At 33.8% G+C, this 23,330-nt stretch overlaps 1 protein-coding gene across 1 annotated transcript in view; it reads left to right on the top strand.

Moving 5' to 3' along the window:
* The window catches only part of GRPR (gastrin releasing peptide receptor), a 253,459-nt gene extending 231,408 nt beyond the window's left edge, over positions 1-22,051 (top strand). Inside the window, exons 2-3 of the mRNA XM_053706083.1 lie at positions 6,469-6,820; positions 21,541-22,051. Of these exons, the coding sequence (XP_053562058.1) occupies positions 6,469-6,820; positions 21,541-21,933 (745 nt within the window). The 3' untranslated portion in view covers positions 21,934-22,051. The remainder of the gene's footprint in view (positions 1-6,468; positions 6,821-21,540) is intronic.
* The last annotated feature ends 1,279 nt before the right edge of the window (positions 22,052-23,330 follow it).

Genomic DNA, 23,330 nt, shown 5'->3' on the forward strand with positions numbered 1-23,330 from the left:
TCTAATATATGTGGAGAGGACAAAAAGTATTTATTTCCAGGATAATTGTTTTTGGTTGAAGGAACATTGCCAATAAAGAGATATCTCATATTAGGAGGGCTATTTCAATAGATATGAGTTTGTATGGATCAGAATATTGTCCTGATTGTTAAGCTTATAATCACATTAATGTCATCATAGTATTATTCAGTTCAAAAGATGGTGTTCTGATTAGGCGAATATTATTAATTATTGATTTTTTTTTCTGACACTGACAAGACCTCTCAACACCTTAATTATTATAGTATATTAATATGATGAGACATAAGGATATTTATCTTGTTATACTGTACATCCTCTTTCAATATAGTTGAAGCCATTTTAGATTCATTACGATCTTGCTTTCTTAGTGAGAGGAGCTTTAGTGTTGCTGCTGCTGACATAATAGGGGAATAGATAGCTAGGATAGTGTATTTAGTGTCCACTACAGTCCTGAAGGACTCATCTCATCTCTGCTGCAAGGACAGCACCCCAAAAAGCCCTTTTTAGGGCTATAACTTCAGTCTTTTTTTTTTTTTCTTTGTATTTTTATTTGCATTTGCCTGGCTTTCAGCCTGTGTGTGAGGCTCACAGCATATACTGTGATTAGTGCCACCACTGATATCTGCTTAACATTAGTTTAAATTTAACCAACAAAAATTTGAAATTATTTTGCTAGTGTAATTTATTTTCATTTTCTATCAGGCCTGTGTGTTTCTGACTTACAGAGCATACTGTGGTTAATTGCTGCCCTACCTAGGCTAGCAGCCACGACTCATATGTGCTTAACCTTTTTTTAAATAAAAAAAAAACAACCTTTAAATCATTTTGCTAGTGTAATCTAATTTTATTTTCTATCAGGCCTGTGTGTTTCTGACCTACAGAGCATACTGTGGTTAATTGCTGCCCTACCTAGGCTAGCAGCCACGACTCATATGTGCTTAACCTTTTTTTAAATTAAAAAAAAAAAACCTTTAAATCATTTTGCTAGTGTAATCTAATTTTATTTTCTATCAGGCCTGTGTGTTTCTGACTTACAGAGCATACTGTGTTTAATTGCTGCCCTACCTAGGCTAGCAGCCACAACTCATATGTGCTTAACCTTTTTTTAAATTAAAAAAAAAAACCTTTAAATCATTTTGCTAGTATAATCTAATTTTATTTTCTATCAGGCCTGTCTAACTATCAATCTATGTATATCTATCTATCCTATCTATCTATCTTAAGAAAACCTAGTTATTCCAGAACCACCATGGGTCCCAGACCGCATGTTTGGTTGTTATACTTTGTCAGGGTAATCATGCAGGCCATATAGACCTCCCTTGATAGGGGGAGTAACAGGGATTAAAGTGCTAAGAATAGTACAACTTAACACAACCTAGTTAACACTAGTTCCCAGACCGCATGTCTTATTGTTATATTTTGGTAAGGTAATCATGCAGGCCATATAGACCTCCCCCAATAGGGGGAGTAACAGGGATTAAAGTGCTTAGAAAAGTACTACTTAACACAACCTAGTTACCATGGGTCGCAGACCGCGTGTCTTGGTGTTATACTTTGTCATGGTAATCATGCAGGCCATATAGACCTCCCCCGATAGGAGGAGTTACAGGGATGAAAGTGCTAAGAATAGTACTACTTTACACAACCTAGTTACTATGGGTCCCAGACCGCATGTTTAATTATTATACTTTGTCACGGTAGTTATATATCTAACAAATGTATCTATTTATCTTCTATCAATTCTATCTAACTATCAATCTATGTATATCTATCTATCCTATCTATCTATCTATCTATCTATCTATCTATCTTCTGTCCGGACTGTTTTGAGACAGCCACTTGTGTTTTTGACAAATTTGAAGTAGGAGGACAGACCAATCACAGGGATTAAACTGCGAAGAATAGTAATACTTAAGAAAACCTAGTTATACCAGTACCACCATGGGTCCCAGACCGCATGTTTTGTTGTTATACTTTGTCAGGGTAATCATGCAGGCCATATAGACCTCCCCCGATAGGGGGAGTTACAGGGATGAAAATGCTAAGAATAGTACTACTTAACAAAAAATAGTTACCATGGGTCCCAGAACGCATGTTTTGTTGTTATACTTTGTCAGGTTAATCATGAAGACCATATAGACCTCCCTTGATAGGGGGAGTAACAGGGATTAAAGTGCTAAGAATAGTAAAACTTAACACAACCTAGTTAACAGTGGTTCCAATCCCAGACCGCATGTCTTGTTGTTATATTTTGCCAGGATAATCAGGCACGCCATATAGAGCTCCCCTGATAGGGGGAGTAACAGGGATTAAAGTGCTAAGAATAGTACTACTTAACACAACCTAGTTACCATGGGTCCCAGACCGCATGCTTTGTTATTATACTTTGTCAGGGTAATCATGCAGGCCATATAGACCTCCCTTGATAGGGGGAGTAACAGGGATTACAGTTCTAAGAATAGTACTACTTAACACAACCTAGTTACCATGGGTCCCACACCGCATGTTTTGTTGTTTTACTTTGTCAGGGTAATCATGAAGACCATATAGACCTCCACCGAAAGGGGGAGTAAGAGGGATTAAACTGCTAAGAAAAGTTTTACTTAACACAACCTAGTTACCATGGGTCCCAGACAGCATGTCTTGTTGTTATATTTTGTCAGGGTAATCATGCAGGCCATATAGAACTCCCCCGATAGGAGGAGTTACAGGGATGAAAGTGCTAAGAATAGTACTACTTAACACAACCTAGTTACCATGGCTCCCAGAACGCATGTTTTATTATTATACTTTGTCAGGGTAATTATATATCTAACAAATCTATCTATTTATCTTCTATCGATTCTATCTAACTATCAATCTATGTATATCTATCTATCCTATCTATCTATCTCGTGTCCGGACTGTTTTGAGACAGCCACTTGTGTTTTTGACAAATTTGAAGTAGGAGGACAGACCAATTATCTTCTTCCATCTCCCTGTTCCAAAAATGCAGGCCATATAGACCTCCCCCGATAGGGGGAGTAACAGGTTGTAGTAAACTGCTAAGAATAGTACTACTTAACACACCACGGGTCCCAGACCGCATGTCTTATTGTTATACTCTGTCAGGGAAATTATATATCTTTCAAATCTATCTATTTATCTATCAAATCGATCTAACTATCAAAAGTATCTATCAAAAGTATATTGCATCTATTGATCGATGTAATTCGTATCTATAGAATGTATATTACATCTTTTGATTGATGTAATTCATATCTATCAAATGTATATTGCATCTTTGGATCGATAACATTCGTATCTATCAAATGGATATTGCATCTATTGATCGATGTAATTCGTATCTATCAAATGTATATTGCATCTAATGATCTATGTAATTTGTATTGATCATATGTATATTGCATCGATTGAGCTATGTAATCTATGTATCTATCTATCAAATCTATCTATCTCGTGGTTGTGCAAATGGACTATTTGCGGTTGTTTGCGGTGCGTTACACTTGGAGTTTGGTCTGTCACTGTGAAGCGGGTGTAACCCTTACACTACCTGATCGATACGACATCATAACCGATGTTTTAAAGCACGCTATTGCAAAAAAATTAGGAATGTTAGGTGATTTAGGCCCTTTATGGGTTAAAAGCAGACTCTGCATCAACTATGTCATTTTCCATGGGAGTTTTGACATGGATCCCCCTCCAGCATGCCACAGTCCAGGTGTTAGTCTCCTTGAAACAACTTTTCCATCACTATTGTGGCCAGAAAGAGTCCTTGTAGGTTTTAAAGTTCGCCTGCCTATTGAAGTCAATGGCGGTTTGCGTGGTTTGCCGGTTCGCCGTTTGTGAACCGAAATTTTTAAGTTTGCGACATCACTAACAATGATCAACTTGTAACATCAATATAAATTTGGCTACCACTCTAATTAGCCTGTACCACTTATAAGTAAGGGACCACTAATTTAGCTACACACCCCACTGAAAAAGTATTTGCTTACATTTTTAACCAATGGCAGAGAATACCAAATTAACTGATACCAATTGTAAAGCAGTGCCCACCACACAATCAGTATGAGAGAGGTAGTTAGTTGCAGAGGTGTTTTTTATGAGACGGGACAGCTGGATTTGCATATATTATAATCATCATTATAATTATTATCAGGTATTTGTAGAGCGCCGACAGATACTAGGGTAAAGGCTATATTTAGGAATTATAATTTGCATTATTCAACAGTAAAATTACCTTTGTAGAAGCATTCAGTGTTTTATAGCAATACACTGCTGCAGTTATAATAACATAAGCTATATGCTTCTTGATATTTTTAAGAAGTATTTCATTATTCTTTTAGGTTGTGGTATGCATACAAGTATACACAGAGGCCCCACATACACATAAAAACAACCACATAGAGACACACAAAGAATGCACACTAAACACTCAAAATATAAAGGCCACACAAGCCACACATACAAATATACACAAGCATGTACATTCACCCACACAAACACTTAAACATATAGTGATTCAGAATACTACACAATGTTCAGAGTTCATAATTAGCTTCATATTCTGGGTTCAGTGATTAACTATTTCCTTAGTCCTTAGTTGAGTTTCAGAAAGTTGAAAGGCAGTAGTACTGTACACAACGTATCTTACTCAAGTATGAAGACGTCTTCAATGAGGTTCCACTGAATGAGGACTTTTCCTCACAAGGAAAACCTCAGAATCTGGAGAAAACTGTGCCGCCATACTTGAGAAATTTCTACTTCATACGGCACTAGAGATACCAGGGCAGGCTGCATTTATCCAGACACGGCATAGAGGAAATGTATTTCTCTTACCTACTATATATATATATATATATATATATATACATATATATATATATATATATATATATATATATAAAATATCAGGCACAGAAAAGGCACTCACTGGTCAAATAAAACATAACATTTGATAAGTTATATTTAAAATAGCATTACGTTTCGGAGGCATTACACCCCCTTTCTCAAATGCATGATACAGCTCAAAAAATTACAAAAGCAGTTTTTTGAGCTGTATCATGCATTTGAGAAAGGGGGTGTTATGCCTCCGAAACGTCATGCTATTTTAAATATAACTTATCAAATGTTATGTTTTATTTGACCAGTGAGTGCCTTTTCTGTGCCTGATATTTTTGATATTTTTTCAAAGTGCACCTATATTGCAATAGGCTTTGAAGTGGGTTTTGCAGGGATTCTCACAAACCTTCATGAAAATAGACAATACAAGGCCAAAGCATAACATGATGGTTAAAAAATGTAATATTAATGATGGTCACCTATTATGTTTGAATCTAAGTTTGTTTTACTTGTAACACAATAACGGTCATAATTTGTGCATATATTTTTGAATGATGTTTAAATTATATATGATACACATCCAAACACTTTATTGCAATCATAAATTAACATTGTGGAATTTTAAATTAAGGGTATGCACAAATTGTAAAATTTAAAAATATGATCTGAGTTATATTTTTTGCTGTTTTATTACAATAAAAACAGATCATGATTACTAGCTTGATAAAATACATTTTCAAAAGGTCATGAGTGTTGAATTTAAAAGTTCCAAAATCCTGCAAAAAGCTGCTGAAAAGTGTTTTCTGATGACTTTAAATACCACCTATAAATTGTACCTATGCAAGGTCATAGGAGTTGTTGATGTGCCATAAATGTATTTGAACATCTTGTTTTATATTTGTTTATTGGGTGGGTTTCTAATGGATTATAATGAGTTCACATTTCAAAAAAACCATTTGGTGCACTTTAAATAAACACTCTTATTTGTTAAAGGGACACTGAACCCATTTTTTTTCTTTCATGATTCAGATAGAACATGACACTTTAAGCAACTTTCTAATTTACTTCTATTATCAAATTGTCTTTATTCTCTTGGCATCTTTATTTGAAATGCAAGAATGAAAGTTTAGATGCCGGACCATTTTTGGTGAACATCCTGGGTTGTCCTTGCTGATTGGTGGATAGATTCATCCACCAATAAAAAAGTGCTGTCCAGAGTCTGAACCAAGAAAAAAAGTGTAGATGCCTTCTTTTTCAAATAAAGATAGCTAGAGAACAAAGAAAAAATGATAACAGGAGTAAATTAGAAAGTTGCTTATTTGGGTTCAGTGTCCCTTTAATGGTTTAAAATGACAGTAAAATTAAACTTTAATTACTCAGTTACAATATTGAACAACATTCTAATTTACTTATATTATTAACATTGTTTTCTTCTCTTGGTACCTTTTGTTAAAGAGTAAACATAGTTAGCTGATAGGAGCTTAGGAGTGTGCATGTATCTGAGCATACCAACAAAAATGTAGATGCTTAGGCTGTTTTGTCATGAGTTTAAATTGCATTACCAAATTAATAATGCTTTGTGTTTTCTGTTCTTTGTTCTAGGTATACAGCAATAGTGAGACCCATGGATATTCAAACTAACAACGCTCTCACCAAGATCTGTTTAAAAGCTGCTCTTATCTGGATATTGTCCATGACCCTTGCCATTCCAGAAGCTGTATTTTCTGATTTACACCCTTTCTATGACAAACATACCAATAATACCTTTGTTACTTGTGCCCCCTATCCACACTCAGATGGATTGCATCCAAGAATCCATTCAATGACTTCCTTTCTAATCTTCTATGTAATTCCTCTGTCTATTATTTCAGTTTATTATTATTTTATTGCAAAAAACTTGATCCGGAGTGCGTACAATATGCCAGTGGAGGGAAACGTGCACGTTAGGCGACAGGTATGGTTGGAATTTTTAAAACTGTGTTAAAAACACGCCATTTCAAAAAAAAAAAAAAAAAGGGAAAATGAAAATATTTATAAGATTTTAACTGGTAAAAACAATTATGATGTATCAGATAAGTTGATAAGGACATTATATTGCATTTGTTCTTCATCTAAAATAGGGTATTTAAAAAAAAAAGTGCTACATTGATGTTCCTGCATTTATATGCTTGTAGAGTTGGGTCCTTATCAATGAAACAGTTAGTCATTAACAGGGGTTAATAGCTTAGCTAGGAATAATACATATACAGTTGCAAAAGAAAACTTGTTAACCTTTTGAAATTATGCAGATTTCTGCATTGATTACTTATAAAATGTGGTCTGATCTTTATCTATTTTATAATTATAGACAGACACAATCTGACTAAACTAATAGCACATAAGCAGTTGTACATTTCACATTTTTATTTAAGACATGGAACAATCATTCAGGCTGGAAAATGTAAGTGAACCTCAGTGTTAATGACTTCTCTAAAAGTTATTTGGAGTCAGATGTTTCAATTAGGGAGATGTGATTGGGAATGTGGGTTGCACAGGTGCTCTGCCATTTAAATGAAGGCACACAATTCTTGGCTTTTGACAAATCTTGTCTTGTCAAGTAAGATTGGTTAGTGTGATCCATACATCAATCACAACAACTTTCACAAGATCGTAGAAGACATATTAAAGAGATGCACAAAGCTGGAAAAGGTTACAAAGACATTACTAAAGACCTGGGTATTCATTAATCCACACTAAGACAAATTATCTACAAATGTAGAAAAGGCAGGCTGTTGCTACTCTCATTAGGGGTAGGCATCCTGCAAAGATCACTCCAAGAGCAGAATGTGCAATCCAGGAAGAGGTGAGAAATAACGGTAACAGCAAAAGCCCTCAAGAAAATGTTACAATCTCTGAAAGTCTTTGCTTATATGTCCACTATCAGAAAAACAATGAACAATGGGAGCCGAGCCTCGCTCTCATGGCGTCAGACACGGCAAACCATCTAGCACACAGCAGGAGGCAATTGGTGCAGCGGTGGGCAGCATTAATTAAATATAAATGTACTTTAATATATATACATATATTTATGTGTTTATATGTCTATTTACAGATAAATATATATATATATATATATATATATATATATATATATATATATATATATAAAAACACATAAATATATATCTATATAAGCATATGCATATACAATACATGGAAGGGAACTGCACTCTCATACCGGACCGGGTACACATCCCATGACCCTGCAACATGCTCAGCCCTGGGTGCCACTGGCACTCGCAGGAAGCTGTGCTGTCCCCAGAGTCACAAGCAGTTAACCCCAGACAGGTCTGGGTGCAAGAACCATAGGGAAAATTACAAAACAAATTAATACAACACACAGAGAAAACCCAGCACTCACTTACAAGCTCTCAGCTAAGATTTAAAAGCAAAAATGGAAAGGTTAGTTACCGCATCTGGCCAAATGGGACAAGCCCAGGTACCTCGTCAAGGTCCTTTCCAATACCTGGGACCCTAAAACAGCCACACAATGCAAGCTTTCAAATCCAAACAAACTGGGAACAAGGGAAGGGTGCACAGGCATATGTAATCACCCTAGACATATACAAAACACGGAAAGGAACTGCACTCTCATACCGGAACGGGTACACATCCATGACCCTGCAACATGCTCAGCCCTGGGTGCCACTGGCACTCACAGGAAGCTGTGCTCTCCCAGAGTCACAAGCAGTTAACCCCAGACAGGTCTGGGTGCAAGAAACATAGGGAAAATTACAAAACAAATTAATACAACACACAGAGAAAACCCAGCACTCACTTACAAGTAGGGATGGGCGAATGTGTAAATTTTCGAATTTTGAAGGTAGAATGAATGTTATTACCGAAATTCGAATTATAAATCCGAATGTTGATAAGAACAAATATTCTTAAAAATTCTATAATCGAATGTTATTTACAGTTTTCGAATGTCACTTTCGAATTCGAATGTTTATAATTATATCGAATGTCCACATTCGAAATTTCGAATTTAACATTCTATTTAACAAATACTATTCAGAAGTTCAATAGTTCATGTGGTAGGGCGGGAATCTCATAAATTGATACATAATAGATACAAATATATCATTTTGAATGTTTCTATATAGAATATTGCATAATTCGAATATTACATTTAAAGAAAAAGCATTAGAAATACTATTACAATCTAAATTCGAATTTTTCGAAAAGAATATTTTCGAATGTAATCATAAAATTCGAAACCGAACATTTGAAAATCAAATGTTAGAATGTTATGTATACATTCTATTCGAACGAACGAATGTGTTAAAATTCGTGCCGTTTTTTGAATGTTGCGAAACATTCGCCCATCCCTACTTACAAGCTCTCAGCTAAGATTTAAAAGCAAAAATGGAAAGGTTAGTTACCGCATCTGGCCAAATGGGACAAGCCCAGGTACCTCGTCAAGGTCCTTTCATATGCATATATATATATCTTTAGACTAAAAACACCCTATTCACCTGTATGTAAAAGTACATTCAGTTTTTTTTAAAAACCCCACATCACCTCACTTTAATCCCTTATAACTGCTTTATGCAGTTTTTATTAAAAAAATTAAAATGCTCATATTTTGTATTTATTTTAAAGAATCGTCTACTTTATTTGATGGGCAATTTGGGCAACTTTTTATCATAAACCATATATCTGACTTCTGTTTAATTTTGCTTAGAGCAAAGTTAAACAGCAAGCTTACGGGAGCATTTACCAGCCACTTGTAATGGCTGGTTATTAAACAGTGTGCCCGTAAACTGACAAATTTGCCCCTTTATGGGCGTACATTAAAATAGTGCTCCACTTGTAATCTAGCCCAATGTGTTGAGGCAAAAGGGCACTGCACACCAACACCAAAACACCATCTCTCATCTGCAAAGCCTGGTGGAGGGAACATATCGCTGATTTGCTTCCTCAGGGTGTGAATGGTTTGAAGTCATTAAGGTAACAATGAATTAAAAAGTGTATCAAGATATTTTACAGGAGAATTTCAGGGCAGTAACCCATGAGCTTAAGCTTAAGAGAGGTTGGGTGTTGCCACTAGACAATGAACCATAGCATGCAAATAAATCAACTAAAGAATGGCTGACAAAAATAGATGTATGTTTTGGAATGTCCAAGTCCTGAGCTTAAAGGGACACTGTACCCACATTTTTTTTTCTTTTGTAATTCAGAAAGAGCATGCAATTTTAAGCAACTTTCTAATTTACTCCTATTATCAATTTTTCTTTGTTCTCTTGCTATCATTATTTGAAAAAGAAGGCATCTAAGCTTTTTTTTTGTTTCAGTACTCTGGACAGCACTTTTTTATTGGTGGATGAATTTATCCACCAATCAGCAAGGACAACCCAGGTTGTTCACCAAAAATGGGCCGGCATCTAAACTTACATTCTTGCATTTCAAATAAAGATACCAAGAGAATGAAGAAAATTTGATAATAGGAGTAAATTAGAAATTTGCTTAAAATGTCATGCTCAATCTGAATCACGAAAGAAAAATTTTGGGTACAGTGTCCCTTTAACCCAATTGAGATGCTGTGGCATGACCTGAAGAGGGCTATGCAATCAAGACCACCCAGACATATTGATAAATTGAAACAGTTATGTAGGAAGAAATGGTCCAAAATTAATTCTTATTGTTGAGCAAGCCTCATAAGTAGCTATAGGAAATGTTTAGTAGATGTTGTTGGTAATAAATGAGGATCTACACTCAAGTGTTTTCTAGCCTGTACTGTAAATAGTTACTCAATGTCTTAAATTAAAATTACAAAATACAACTGTTTGTGGTATTTGTTTAGTCAAATTGTGTTTGTTTATAATCAAAACTTAGATGATCAGACCACATTTTATTAGTAATCCATGCAGAAATCCAGATAATTCTAGAGGGTTCACAAACTTTTCTTGCAACTGTACTTCCTGTATAATAAATAAGTATGAGAAAATAATAATAACAATAGCAAGATAATTAATACTTCCTGTATAATAAATATGAGAAAATAATAATAACAATAACAAGAGAATTAAGCAAATTTGAGAATAAAAATAAATTGCAAAGTTTAAAATTATATGCTCTGTCTGGATCATGACAGAAAAAAAAATGTGGGTTTCATATTTCTTTAATAATAAAATTCTGAACACCACAAATCATGTTATTTATCATATGCATTTACAAATCACTTCTATTTGAGTATCTCTTTTGAAAGCATTAAAAAATATTACACAGGGTTCAAGCAAAATGAGCAACCCCTTTTAAGCTTGAGTAAGATAACTGAGAAGATATTACAATTCTCTAAATGAATAACAAAGTCAAAAGTCAATAGCAGGTAAATGATAACGCTGAACATAAAACAGCAAACTCTTTATAAAATGCTAAAAGGAAGATGTCAATAGATATTCTGGTTTAAATGGTTTAATGCTTATTAATTCCAAGGTTAGGAGAATATAATGCCCAGTGAGCTATATTTACAAGAACAATTGTTTTAGTACAATTCAGAATCTTAACTTTTTTATATGCAGCTACTTCTTTTAGGGCCAGATTACAAGAAATCTATATTTGCGTTCCACTGTGTAATACCAACTCACGCTAATGTGTGCAGGTATTACAAGTTAACAGCAATGTGAATGCGAGCTCACGTTCACATTGCTGGGAAGCATTGTGCTCACAAGAACGCGCTTCCATAGGCTCCAATGGGAGCCGCGTTCTGATGTCGTCGGACACGGCATCAGAACCTCACGCAGCAAAGGGGGTAAGTAGCACATTGATTGCAGCGTTTGTAAATATATATGTATATGATGATATACATATATATTTATGTATTAATATGTGTATATACAAATAAATATATATGTATATCATGACATCATATTCATATACCTATATATTTACTTGGAACACACAGTTCCCAGAGACCGTAATGTAAAGGCACTTTTCAGTACCGTTTTTTTTTTCTATCACCCCACTCCCATCAACTTTAGACCCCTAAAACTGCCTAGTACAGTTGTTTTTTTATTAAATAAAAAAATGGTACTTTTTTAAATAAAAAACTATAATGCCCTCTATTTTAAGGGAATTTGGGCACTTTTAGAAAATGAACCAGAGATCGGATCTCTGGGTAATTTGCGGAGCGCTTATTGCTACCACGAGCTTGCGGTAGCAATAACAAGCCACTTGTAATGTCTGATTAATTATCGATAATTTAGCGCTCCACTTGTAATCTAGCCCTTAATTTGGTTACACACATTGAGGTTTTCTAGTTGTTTAAATGATTAAGCTACTTTGGGAATGTGTTGGGTGCCAGCTGGCAGTATGTGAGCCTGTGTCTGTAATGTGAATGCCAGGAAACTACAGGCCCTTGAGTTGTACCTGGTGGAAGTTTGCAGAGAAACATTCCCAGTTAGGAAACTAACACAAATGTTCCAGTTGGCAGACAAGAGACTCCTACTTACTTGTTCCAGATCCATATTGGAATAATTGAGTCACAAGAAATTTATAAAATAGGAAGTAATGTAATTTTCTACCAAGAAGTGTATATTTCAATAACTAAAAAGAAAATGATAATGCAGTTTTTTTTCTTTATTTTATTTTTTACCAAAAAGGACAAATCCATCCCATACTAAATTTAATTTGGGAATATTGGGAGAGTGCTTATTGCTTGTTGATTTAGTTAAAACTAATGTTTTTTTTTAAATTTTATTTTTAAATAATTATCTATAAAAGTACTAAATTAATTTACTTTTAAACATCAGGGGTTGTTGTTACTGCCAGGTTGAAGAAAATTGGCACATTCTATAAACTATTCAAAAGATAAAAGCTTTCTAAAAAAAAAACAACAAAAAAAGCACAACACACTGAATTTTTGATTAATCTTAAAAAGGTCATGAAAATCAAACTTACATGGTTCAAATAGAGGATGTAGTTTTAAAAGACTTTACATGTTGCTTCTGTCTAACGTCTTCTGGTATCTTTTATTGAAAAGCATACCTAGGTAGGCTCTGGAGTAAACATGCCTCTTGTCATTTTCTCACTAGGTGTCTTTTCTTGGTCCCATTAGTGTGTTGTTGCTCTGGAGCTGACTTTATTTGAAGGGATTAAACTCATAGTTACAAGCAATAGTTCAACAACAAAATGCTCAAATACATGTGGGACCTCTATTCCAATCTATTAAAAGGGTAATTTAGAGAATACAACTAATCAATCAGAAAACAAATTTCAAGCAGATTTTCTCATAATTTTTGGATTTTTAAAATGTAGTATTTTTGAGTTTAAAATTCAATTTGGTTTGTTTTGCACACAATATCTTAGCGTATATCTTTTACTGGGCTTTTTTTAAAATGAATGACCTAAATCCAATAAATTAGTAAGTAAAAATAAACTAGTATCTTGCAGAAAGAAAATTTCCAAAACATTGCAACTCACAAATTGCGGAATTCATATAGATTTGTACCCAGCACTCATCACATCCATGAGTTGTGAGTCCCTCTCCATTATTATAAATTGAGCAGCATCTATCATGTAGCCGTTAACCTCTTAGCACATAGAACAAGATCCATTGGGTAGGATACCAGCATCACAAAATGTTATATAACAAACCAATTAAAACAGAAAAAAACTCCCCCTACAAAATATTCCACTCTATTGTTTGCAAACAAATAAACTTATAAAGAGTTAAAGAGAAACAAAAGAAAAATGAAAATGCTAAATCCTTGTCAGCTTTGAAATACAAAGACATGGCTTTGAGAGGACATATTTCACATATTCTTCATGAATTCAACATGTAGATAAAAAAAATCCTAACATGTCTTTAGAATATCTCAAAACGCCCATGGGCAGCCCCTTTAGACATTTTTTGTTCTAGCCAAACATCTTTTCAAGGTTTTGTGGCAGCATTTATTGTTTCCCCACATTGCTAGCAGATTGTGTTTGCAGTAACTCTTGTTCCAGTTACTTAATTGTCCAGTTAGCCTTGGACCTTCTTAATTGTCCAGTTAGCCAGGACCTTCTGCTCTGATTACACTGTTTGCCTTTTACTGGACTGAGACTTCAGATTGTGGCTTCATCTACATCATTATAATTTGACACAATGCTAGCCTATTTATAGCATATGTGTCTTCCACTGCTTGCTGCTTCTACTACTAAATGTATTATTAATCTAAGATTTATATTGAGCCACTTCCACTTAACCAGTTCAATATTTAGATTATACAAGAATATTGCTGAAACAAGGCAGTGCTGTTTAAAAATGTTTTACAGTTTTTAAAATTTACTTTAAAAATCAGTGAAGCTTGGTATTTGAAAGTCTAACCCTGGATATTATCTTGTTTGGTGCCAACAGTATTTATTAGATTTGTAATATCTTTTTCAAAAGTCTCAGACTTCCTGAAATAATTTTCCATTTTTTTGTTTGACATGAAAGATGAAATTCAAAACCTTTTTGTTTTTTCAATTGAAAAGCAACAAACAAGTTATATTAGTTATTTTGGTATTAATTTTCAGGGAAACACTACACAATTTGGAAGTTTGTTATATTGAAACAAAATACATAAATCTTTATAAACAAACTTAAATGAACCATTCTAACCAAACAGACACAAAAGATGTAGGTAATTCACAACCTTAGGCTAATTAAAGCTATCATCTGTTTATTTGAAGCAAAATACTGCTGTAAACACCAGACATAAATAAAATGTTATTATGAAGTTACGAACATCATATCAGTAATAATCTGCTTTGTATGTTACTGTATATTTCCGCTGCTTTCCTACCAGTCACATTCACATGGTTCGATTTGTCAATCGGCTGAGGGTGCATTAGAAGCCTTGTGGTTACAGCAAGTTAAACAGCAGTGGTCACATGAATACTGCTTTTTAACCTCTCTGCCCCCTCAGAGGTGGTGCATTTAAAATACCACAAACTCATTCAATTGGGGTGATTGACAGAATTTATTTGTGCAATGATAACTGGGCACAGTGGATGAATAGCGTCCAATTCTTTCTCACCTCGAACACAGGTAGGTTCCATAGTTGCGCATCTGTGATTCGTTAAATGAGGGCCAAAGTCTCTATCAAGATCCATACTTCTGTTATATTTTGTAAAAAAAAAAGCAACCCTGGGTAGGTTTCACATATCAGCATACAAGGATATATTCCCCATTTTTCTTGACCTCATATAGCAGATATAAATAAGTTTATTTGTTTTAAATTCCTGCTTGTTGTCATGCTGACCAAAAATAAATAAAAATAGCAATAATATTGCATGTCTGCAAATCCCTATATGGTCCCATGACAATTCCCCCCCCCTATAGAATTCGGTATTGTTTACTTTTTCATATATAACTATCACCAAGTTGATGATTCTATGCAATTTATATTATGTAATTCCTATAGATTTCAATAAAGAATTTGCAGAAAAAAAAATAACTGTAAAGAAACAATGCTAAACACCAACCACAATACTATCCTTTATATAAGAGACCATATATTATCGTCTCATTAATAATAAAAAACAACAATAATGAATATCCTATTTCCTAGGTACATGTAAGAATGTAAAAAAATAAACGATTATTTATTTGAATAATATAAGAAATACATCGAAAACATTGTATTTATGTATAAAGCTCATGTTAATTATCTCACAAACAGCTTATATTTTAAAGATCAGGCTTCCTGAGCAATATGAAAAATAATTATTTTAGAAAATAGTCTGCAAAAGCGATTTCTGATCAGAAGTAATTACAGTGCATTTCCATTTGTAGTACGCATTTAAAGTGGATGTAAATTTTGATGCTAAAGTGCCCGGTTTTTAACAATTCAATTAAAAACATGGGCACTTTAATTCATCAAAATTTAAATTTCACTCATGTTGTGAAAAAAAAACTTACCTTTTAATCTTGACATCTTGACAGCAGCTCCAGCTTCCTCCACCCGTTGCAAAGCCTCTTCCTGGGTCTAAAAGGAGGAATCCGGCTTCCTCCAATCACAGCGTTGGATCAGACACTGATTCCCCCGGGGGGAAGCCGTGATTGGAGGATGACCTATCCATCATTTCTGACATCAGAAATGGCTTGTGACGACCGGAGGAAGCTAGAGCAGCTGTGAAGATTAAAAGGTAAGTTTTTTTTCACAACAGGAGTGAAATGTAAATTTTGATGAATTGAAGTGCCCCTGTTTTTAATCGAATTTTTAAAAACCGGGCACTTTAGCATCAAAATTTAAGTTCACTTTAACCAAAAAAATTTTGTTAGGCTGCTGCTTTTGAGGTATATAATAAAAATCCAATTAAGTATTCTTTATTTTGACACACACACACACACACACATATATATATATATATTTCATAATGTTGTAAGATATTTTTTATATTTTCTATCACTTAGATATAGAGCTTCTAAGATGTGCCATTATAAGTGTTTCCTAAGCCTTTATATTTCAGCAAAGAGAGCAACAGCTGTAAACAACTTAATTATCAATTTTAATTGGTATTTGTTAACAATTAGTGAGATTTAAATGATCTGCTGTGCTAAGTTATTAATGACCAAATCCGCCACAGATGGTTTCTGGAGCATCTGCAAGATATAATCTTGATATCTGCTTTATCAAGTATGGATAACATAAGCAAAAACTAAAAAAAAAGTACTTACTGAAATGGTAAGTGAAAAATCAAGAAAATTTTAAGTATTAAAGGGACATAATACTCATATGCTAAATCACTTGAAACGGATGCAGTATAACTGTAAAAAGCTGACAGGAAAATATCACCTGAGAATCTCTATGTAAAAAGGAAGATATTTTACCTCACAATCTCCTCAGCTCAGCAGAGTAAGTTCTGTGCAAAAAGTTATACTTCACCTGCTACTCACCTGAGAATCTCTATGTAAAAAAGGAAGATATTTTACCTCACAATTTCCTCAGCTCAGCAGAGTAAGTTCTGTGCAAAAAGTTATACTTCACCTGCTACTCACCTGAGAATCTCTATGTAAAAAAGGAAGATATTTTACCTCACAATTTCCTCAGCTCAGCAGAGTAAGTTCTGTGTAAAAAGTTATACTTCACCTGCTACCAGCTGCAGGTAAAAAAAAAAAATAATAAAGAAATGAACAGCAGCCAATCAGCATCAGCAGTGCTGAGGTCATGAACTCTGTGATCTCATTAGATTTGACTTAACTCTCATGAGATTTCATAGTAAGCTTCCTTTACCTGATTGGTGAAATAATATGAGAGTTCATGAGGTTCATCCTTTCAGCTGTCCCAGGACAGACACACTAAAATGCTGCTTAGAAATCCTTTATAATGGGAGGTGGCTACTGAGGAACTTTTGAGGTAAAATATCTTTCTTTGTTACATAGAGATGTTCAGGAGATATTTTCTAGTCAGCTTTTTACAGCTATGCTGCATCACTTTGAAGTGTTTAAACATTTGGGTATTATGGCCCTTTAAAATATTCCCTAAAAAAATATAACAGTTTGTTATATTTAGTTCTTGGACTATTGATTGCCTTAACAGTAAATCTAATTAGAAAATTTTGAAGGGACTGTTAAATACCTCTTGGGAATCTGGGACAAACACAATTTTTACATAAAAGCAAGAGGTGTTGATGTCCTTATAATTGGTATTCTCCTCCAGAAAATTCTCTGAATAAGCATGTGTTAGATCAAACTCACCTTCCAATTTCAATGGATTAATTTATATATCCCAAACAAAGACTGCATTGAACATTGCACAAGCAGGGCTTGTCAATCATTCCTATCAGATCTGATCTGTATGATTCAACTCTGCCATTGGTAAGACTGCAACTACTTAACTAGTGATTCAGGCCAGCTCTTGCACATCTGCAACACTCACCCCCAATGCTGCATGTGCAGCTTCCTAAATGGGGCCCTTTATGTTTCCTACATTTGCAAATGACTTCCATGCTATACTAATAAAAGCCTCCTCTTTTTATCTAAGACTGTCAGTTATAATTTGTTAGATCATCCAATCAAATCAGATGATTGTGAAGAGATAATGCATAACTTGTTGTAATATTATACATAATGCATGCATATCACTATTTATTTAGCCATCTGTTATCTTTATACTGATGGTATCAATTAATTGTATTATTATAAATGTGTCAGTGTTTAACCATCAGAATCCGAAGTAGAGCGGATGAATTTATTTGTTCTGTCTTTTGTTTGCTTAATGGCTCCTAAAATAAGAGCTTTCCTACAACTACTGAAAACCTTAATACTTTTGCTAATTCTGCATCTTTGAGCATATCCTATTTATATTACCATATCCTTAATATCCTTTTTCAACTTCCTTAAAAGTAGCCAGGGACAACAGATGATTGATGACTTTAAGGGACATTGAAATAATATTATTTGTATCATAAATTGATCATTGCATTTCAAAACAAATATTTTAAAACAGATTAAAAACTGCATTGTTTTGAAGTTCAGGGACATACTTTTTTTTAAAAAAGCCCATTGAGTGACTTTATATTATCATGTTTGCTGTGGCATATTAGGAATACACCAACATAAAATTGATTGTGATTGACACTGTATATAATTTTAATTCAATCTCAGAAGATTAAAGGGACAGTCTAGTCAAATTAAACTTTCGTGTTTTAGATAGGACATGCAATTTTAAACTATCTTTCCTATTTACTTTTTTCATTAAATTTTCTTTGTTCTCTGGGTATTTTTGATTGAAAGCTAAACCTCAGTAGGCTCATATGTTAAGTTTTAAGCCCTTGAAGACTGCCTCTTGTCCCAGGGCATTTTGTCAGTTGTTGTTTTTTTTTACAGCTAGACAGCGCTCGTTTGTGTGTGCCATATAGATAACATTGTGCTCACTTCAGTGGAGTTACCTAGGATTCAGCACTGATTGGCTAAAATGCATGTCTGTCAAAATAAGTGAAATAATGGGTCAGTCTGCAGGGGCTTAGATACAAGGTAATCATAGAGGTAAAAAGTATTGGTGTTGGTTATCCAAAACTGTGGAATTGGTAACAAAGGGATCATCTACCTCTTTAATTAATCCAAATTCTGGAGAAGACTGGCCCTTTAAGTCTGGTCATTTGAACCTATTCACTTTCTATGTCTAGGTTTCTGTAAAAGGTGGTTTGGCAGAATTAAGAATATAAAAAAATGAGCTGCTGTACATATTAAGCAATCACTATGCAGTATGTAGATGGATGGGGGTTCTGAATTACATAGAATGCACTCCGACTTCTCTGGGGATAGTAAAAAAACTAAGGTTTAAGGTTTAAATTTCATAAAAAGCAGAAAAATAAATAATGACGCTGCATTTTAAAGATGTTTTTACTTTATGGATAACTATATTTTAAAGGGAAATTAAACTCAATTTTCTTTCTTTCATGATTCAGATAGAACATACAGTTTTAAACAATGTTTGCATTTACTTATATTATCAAATTATCTATATTCTCTTGGTATCCTTTAATGAAGAAGCAACAAGACACTACTGGGAGTTAGCTGAACACATGAGGTGAGCCAACGGCATGAGGCATATACTGTATGTGCATCCACCAATCAGCAGCTAAACAATCAGCAGCTAACTGCTAGTAGTACATTGCTGCTCCTGAGCCTACCTAGGTATGCTTTTAAACAGAGGATAGTATGAGAACAAACTAAATGAGATGATGGAAGTTAATAGGACTTTTTCATTTAATTGTATGCTTTATCTAAATCTTTAAAGAAAAAATTTACTAAAAGATAGAATCTGGTGCCAATATTACAAGGTAAATATTTTTTGTGCTAGGTTTTTTGTGCTTGTCGGGTTCTGCTGGTATTACAAGTTACAAAAAACCTTATTTTGTGCTAGCGGGAACCCGAAAAGGGCAAAAATTGTAAGCTGAGTTTTTGTGTATGTGTGCGTTTATGTCCCTCCCAGTAGAAATCCGCTGAGACAAAAAAGTGGAAAAAAAACATACTCCTATAAGAAGCCCCTAGCCTATTAACCTCCAATCTGCCATCTTCCCACAACGCAAACACTAATTTAAAAAATTAACCCCTAAATCGCCATCCCCCCACATCACAGTACCTAAATAAACTATTAACCCCTAATCTGCTATCCTCCCACATCAAAAACACTAATTTAAACAATTTACCCCTAAATCGTCATCCCCCCACTTCGCAGTACCTAAATAAACTATTAACCCATAAATCACCATCCCCCCACATCGCAGTACATAAATAAACTATTAACATCTAAACCACCACCCCCACATCACAAAGTACCTAAATAAACTTTTAACCCCCTAAAACACCATCCCCCACATTGCAAACACTAATTACAATTATTAACCCCTAAACCGCCACCCCACATTGCAAAGTACTTAAATAAACAATTAACCCCTAATCAGTCATCGCCCCACAATGCAAAGTTATAAACTAACATCTGAACATACTAACCTAACACCCCCTAACTTAACCCAAATTAAAATACCCCTAAAATTACTAAAAAAAAAAAAAAACCTAATCTTGCCTTCTGCGCAAACAGCAGAAGTTAGAATATCGTGACCACATTAATGTACTCCCCATAGACTTCAATGGAGAAAGAAAAGTGGGGGAAAAAAAACATACACCATATTCGTACACTAACCCCGCCATAAGCCTTACACTGTATATAAAAATATATACATTTTGGATAGAATTTTTTTTTAACTTTACTATATCTGAACTATATCTGAATTTTTGGATTTATTTTTGGAATATTTTTTGGATATTACAGAGACCTATTCTATATACATTTTAGTATTTTGATTGTGCGCCTTTATTATTAAATGTATTAACTGTAACTGAATGGTTTGTAAGTATTGATATATTTGCGCATATATTCAGATATTCATATGGTGAATTAAAAATTTATTTTAATTAAAGTATTACATTTCGATATATCCCATATACCTCAGCCTTATTTGGCACTTTCCTAACATAAGTTTAATATCACTTTAATATGTGAATGAGTAATTGTACTTTAAAAATAATTAAACACAATGGGTAGATTACAAGTGGAGCATAACATTGCACTTTCGCAAGCACATATTAACACATAAATATATATGTCTATAAGCACATACATATATATTAACAGTATAATCACAGTCCCTATAGAACACAATGTAAAGGCACTTTTCAGTACTGTTTTTTTTCTAACACCCCACAGTCCCTCACTTTTTCTAACACCCCACATCCCCTCCCTTTATCCCCTTGTAACTGCTTTGTGCAGTTTATATATAAAAATAAGATGCTTATATTTTTTATTACAGGAAAGGAACTGTCCAATTTATTTGTGGGTCAATTGGGGTATATTTTTTTAGTTAACCAGAGATCTTAGCGCAAAGTGCTCCAGTGAGCTTGCGGGAGCATTAACCAGCCACTTGTAATAGCTGAATATTTAACGTGTGCCCATACAGGCACATTATAATAGCGCTCCACTTGTAATCTAGCCCAATATCTGAGTCATTGTTTCAATGTTAAAACTAATAATATAATATATTTGTTTAAACATTGGTGATAGGGTAACTATATAATACAATATATTTTATACTGTGACATATATATATACATAGAACTTGCTCTTTCTGTTTATGTAATAACACATCCTTCCTTTTTTTCAGATTGAATCCCGTAAGCGACTAGCTAAAACAGTACTGGTGTTTGTGGGGCTTTTCGCTTTTTGCTGGCTACCAAACCATGTCATCTATTTATACCGCTCCTACCATTATTCTGAAGTGGATACTTCCTTCTTGCACTATATTACCAGCATGTTCGCCCGAGTCTTAGCTTTCACCAACTCCTGTGTGAATCCATTTGCTCTTTATGCGCTCAGCAAGAGTTTTAGAAAACAGTTTAACAATCAACTGTTTTGTTGTAGACCAAGGCATATTGTACGGTCTCAGAGCATGGGACGAAGCACAACTCGCATGACTTCTCTGAAAAGCACAAACCATTCCATGGCTAGTTTTAGTCTTATTAATGGCAAACACATTTGCCATGACGGCTGTGTATAAAACTTGCAAACAAAACACATTTTTTGCAGACAATTTTATGATTGTGCCATGTTTATATTTTGGTCTTGAGCCACCATGACTACAAAAGAAAATATACTACTGACTTCTAAATGAAAAAAAAAAAAAATTAGATAAAGGAGACTAGAATTAATTTTTCTATTGGTGTTTTAGCATGTGTTCCTACAGACAAATATGTTATCTAGAATGTAGAATACAATTTTTGGGTGCAGAAAAGAAATATGCACATTTGGAAATTCCTCATATTTAAAAATGTATGATATTTAAAAAAAAAAAATCATAAGTAAGTATTTATTTTTTTGAATATATTATCTAAAAGATATAGAATGTTGTTTACTTGTTTTATATAGACTTTTGCTTAAAGGGACATAAAACACAAATTTTTCTTTCATGACTAAAATAGAACAAACAATTTTAAATAATTTTCCAATTTACTTCTAGTATTTAATCTGCTTTGTTCTTATGATATCTTTTGTTGAAAGCATACATTGGTAGACTCAAGAGCTGTTAGCTACTGATTGGTGGCTCCATATGTGTCTCTTTTCATTGGCATACCGATGTGTTAAGCTAGCTGCCAGTAGTGTATTACTGCTTCTTTAATAAAATATACCAATAGATGGAAGCAAGTAAATTGATAACAGAAGTAAATTGGAAAGTTGTTTAAAAATGTATGCACTGTCTGAATCATGAAATAAATGTTTTTGGTTCCAGGAACCTTTAACTCATTGTCTGCTGGAAAAGGCTGCATTTTTGCCTTTTTAAAAGCTAAAGGGTTAAGTACTAGATGACTGTAATATTAAAAGCAGTGTAAAATAATAAATTTGATGTTAATTACTTTCAAATGTTTTGAAAGACCCAAAGTGTTCTTTTCCAGTTGAAAAAATAGCTTTTTATATATATATATATATATATATATATATATATATATATATATATATATATATATATATATATATATATATATATCATATTTTGGGGGGAAATCTGTAATATGATTTGCAGTTGGATTAGTGAAATTGTCAAATTTTTCTATTAAAAATTGTGATTTTTTTTTCAATATAGTATTTTACAGTACATTGGGAGTGTTAATATAGATGTTTAATTTATATAAATAATGTACATATTAATATTTTAACCCCGAGTTGTAAAAAAAAAAAGAGACTGTTCCTCTATTGTAACCCTAAACAAAGTGTTAATGGTGTTGATATGTCACCTACTTAAAGGGACATAATACTCATATGCTAAATCACTTGAAAGTGATGCAGTATAACTGTGAAAAGTTGACAGGAAAATATCACCTGAGAATCTATATGTAAAAAAGGAAAATATTTTACCTCACAATTTCCTCAGCTCACCAGAGTAAGTGCTGTGCAAAAAGT

Source organism: Bombina bombina, chromosome 3 (genome assembly GCF_027579735.1).
Source record: "Bombina bombina isolate aBomBom1 chromosome 3, aBomBom1.pri, whole genome shotgun sequence".
Lineage (NCBI taxonomy): Eukaryota > Metazoa > Chordata > Amphibia > Anura > Bombinatoridae > Bombina > Bombina bombina.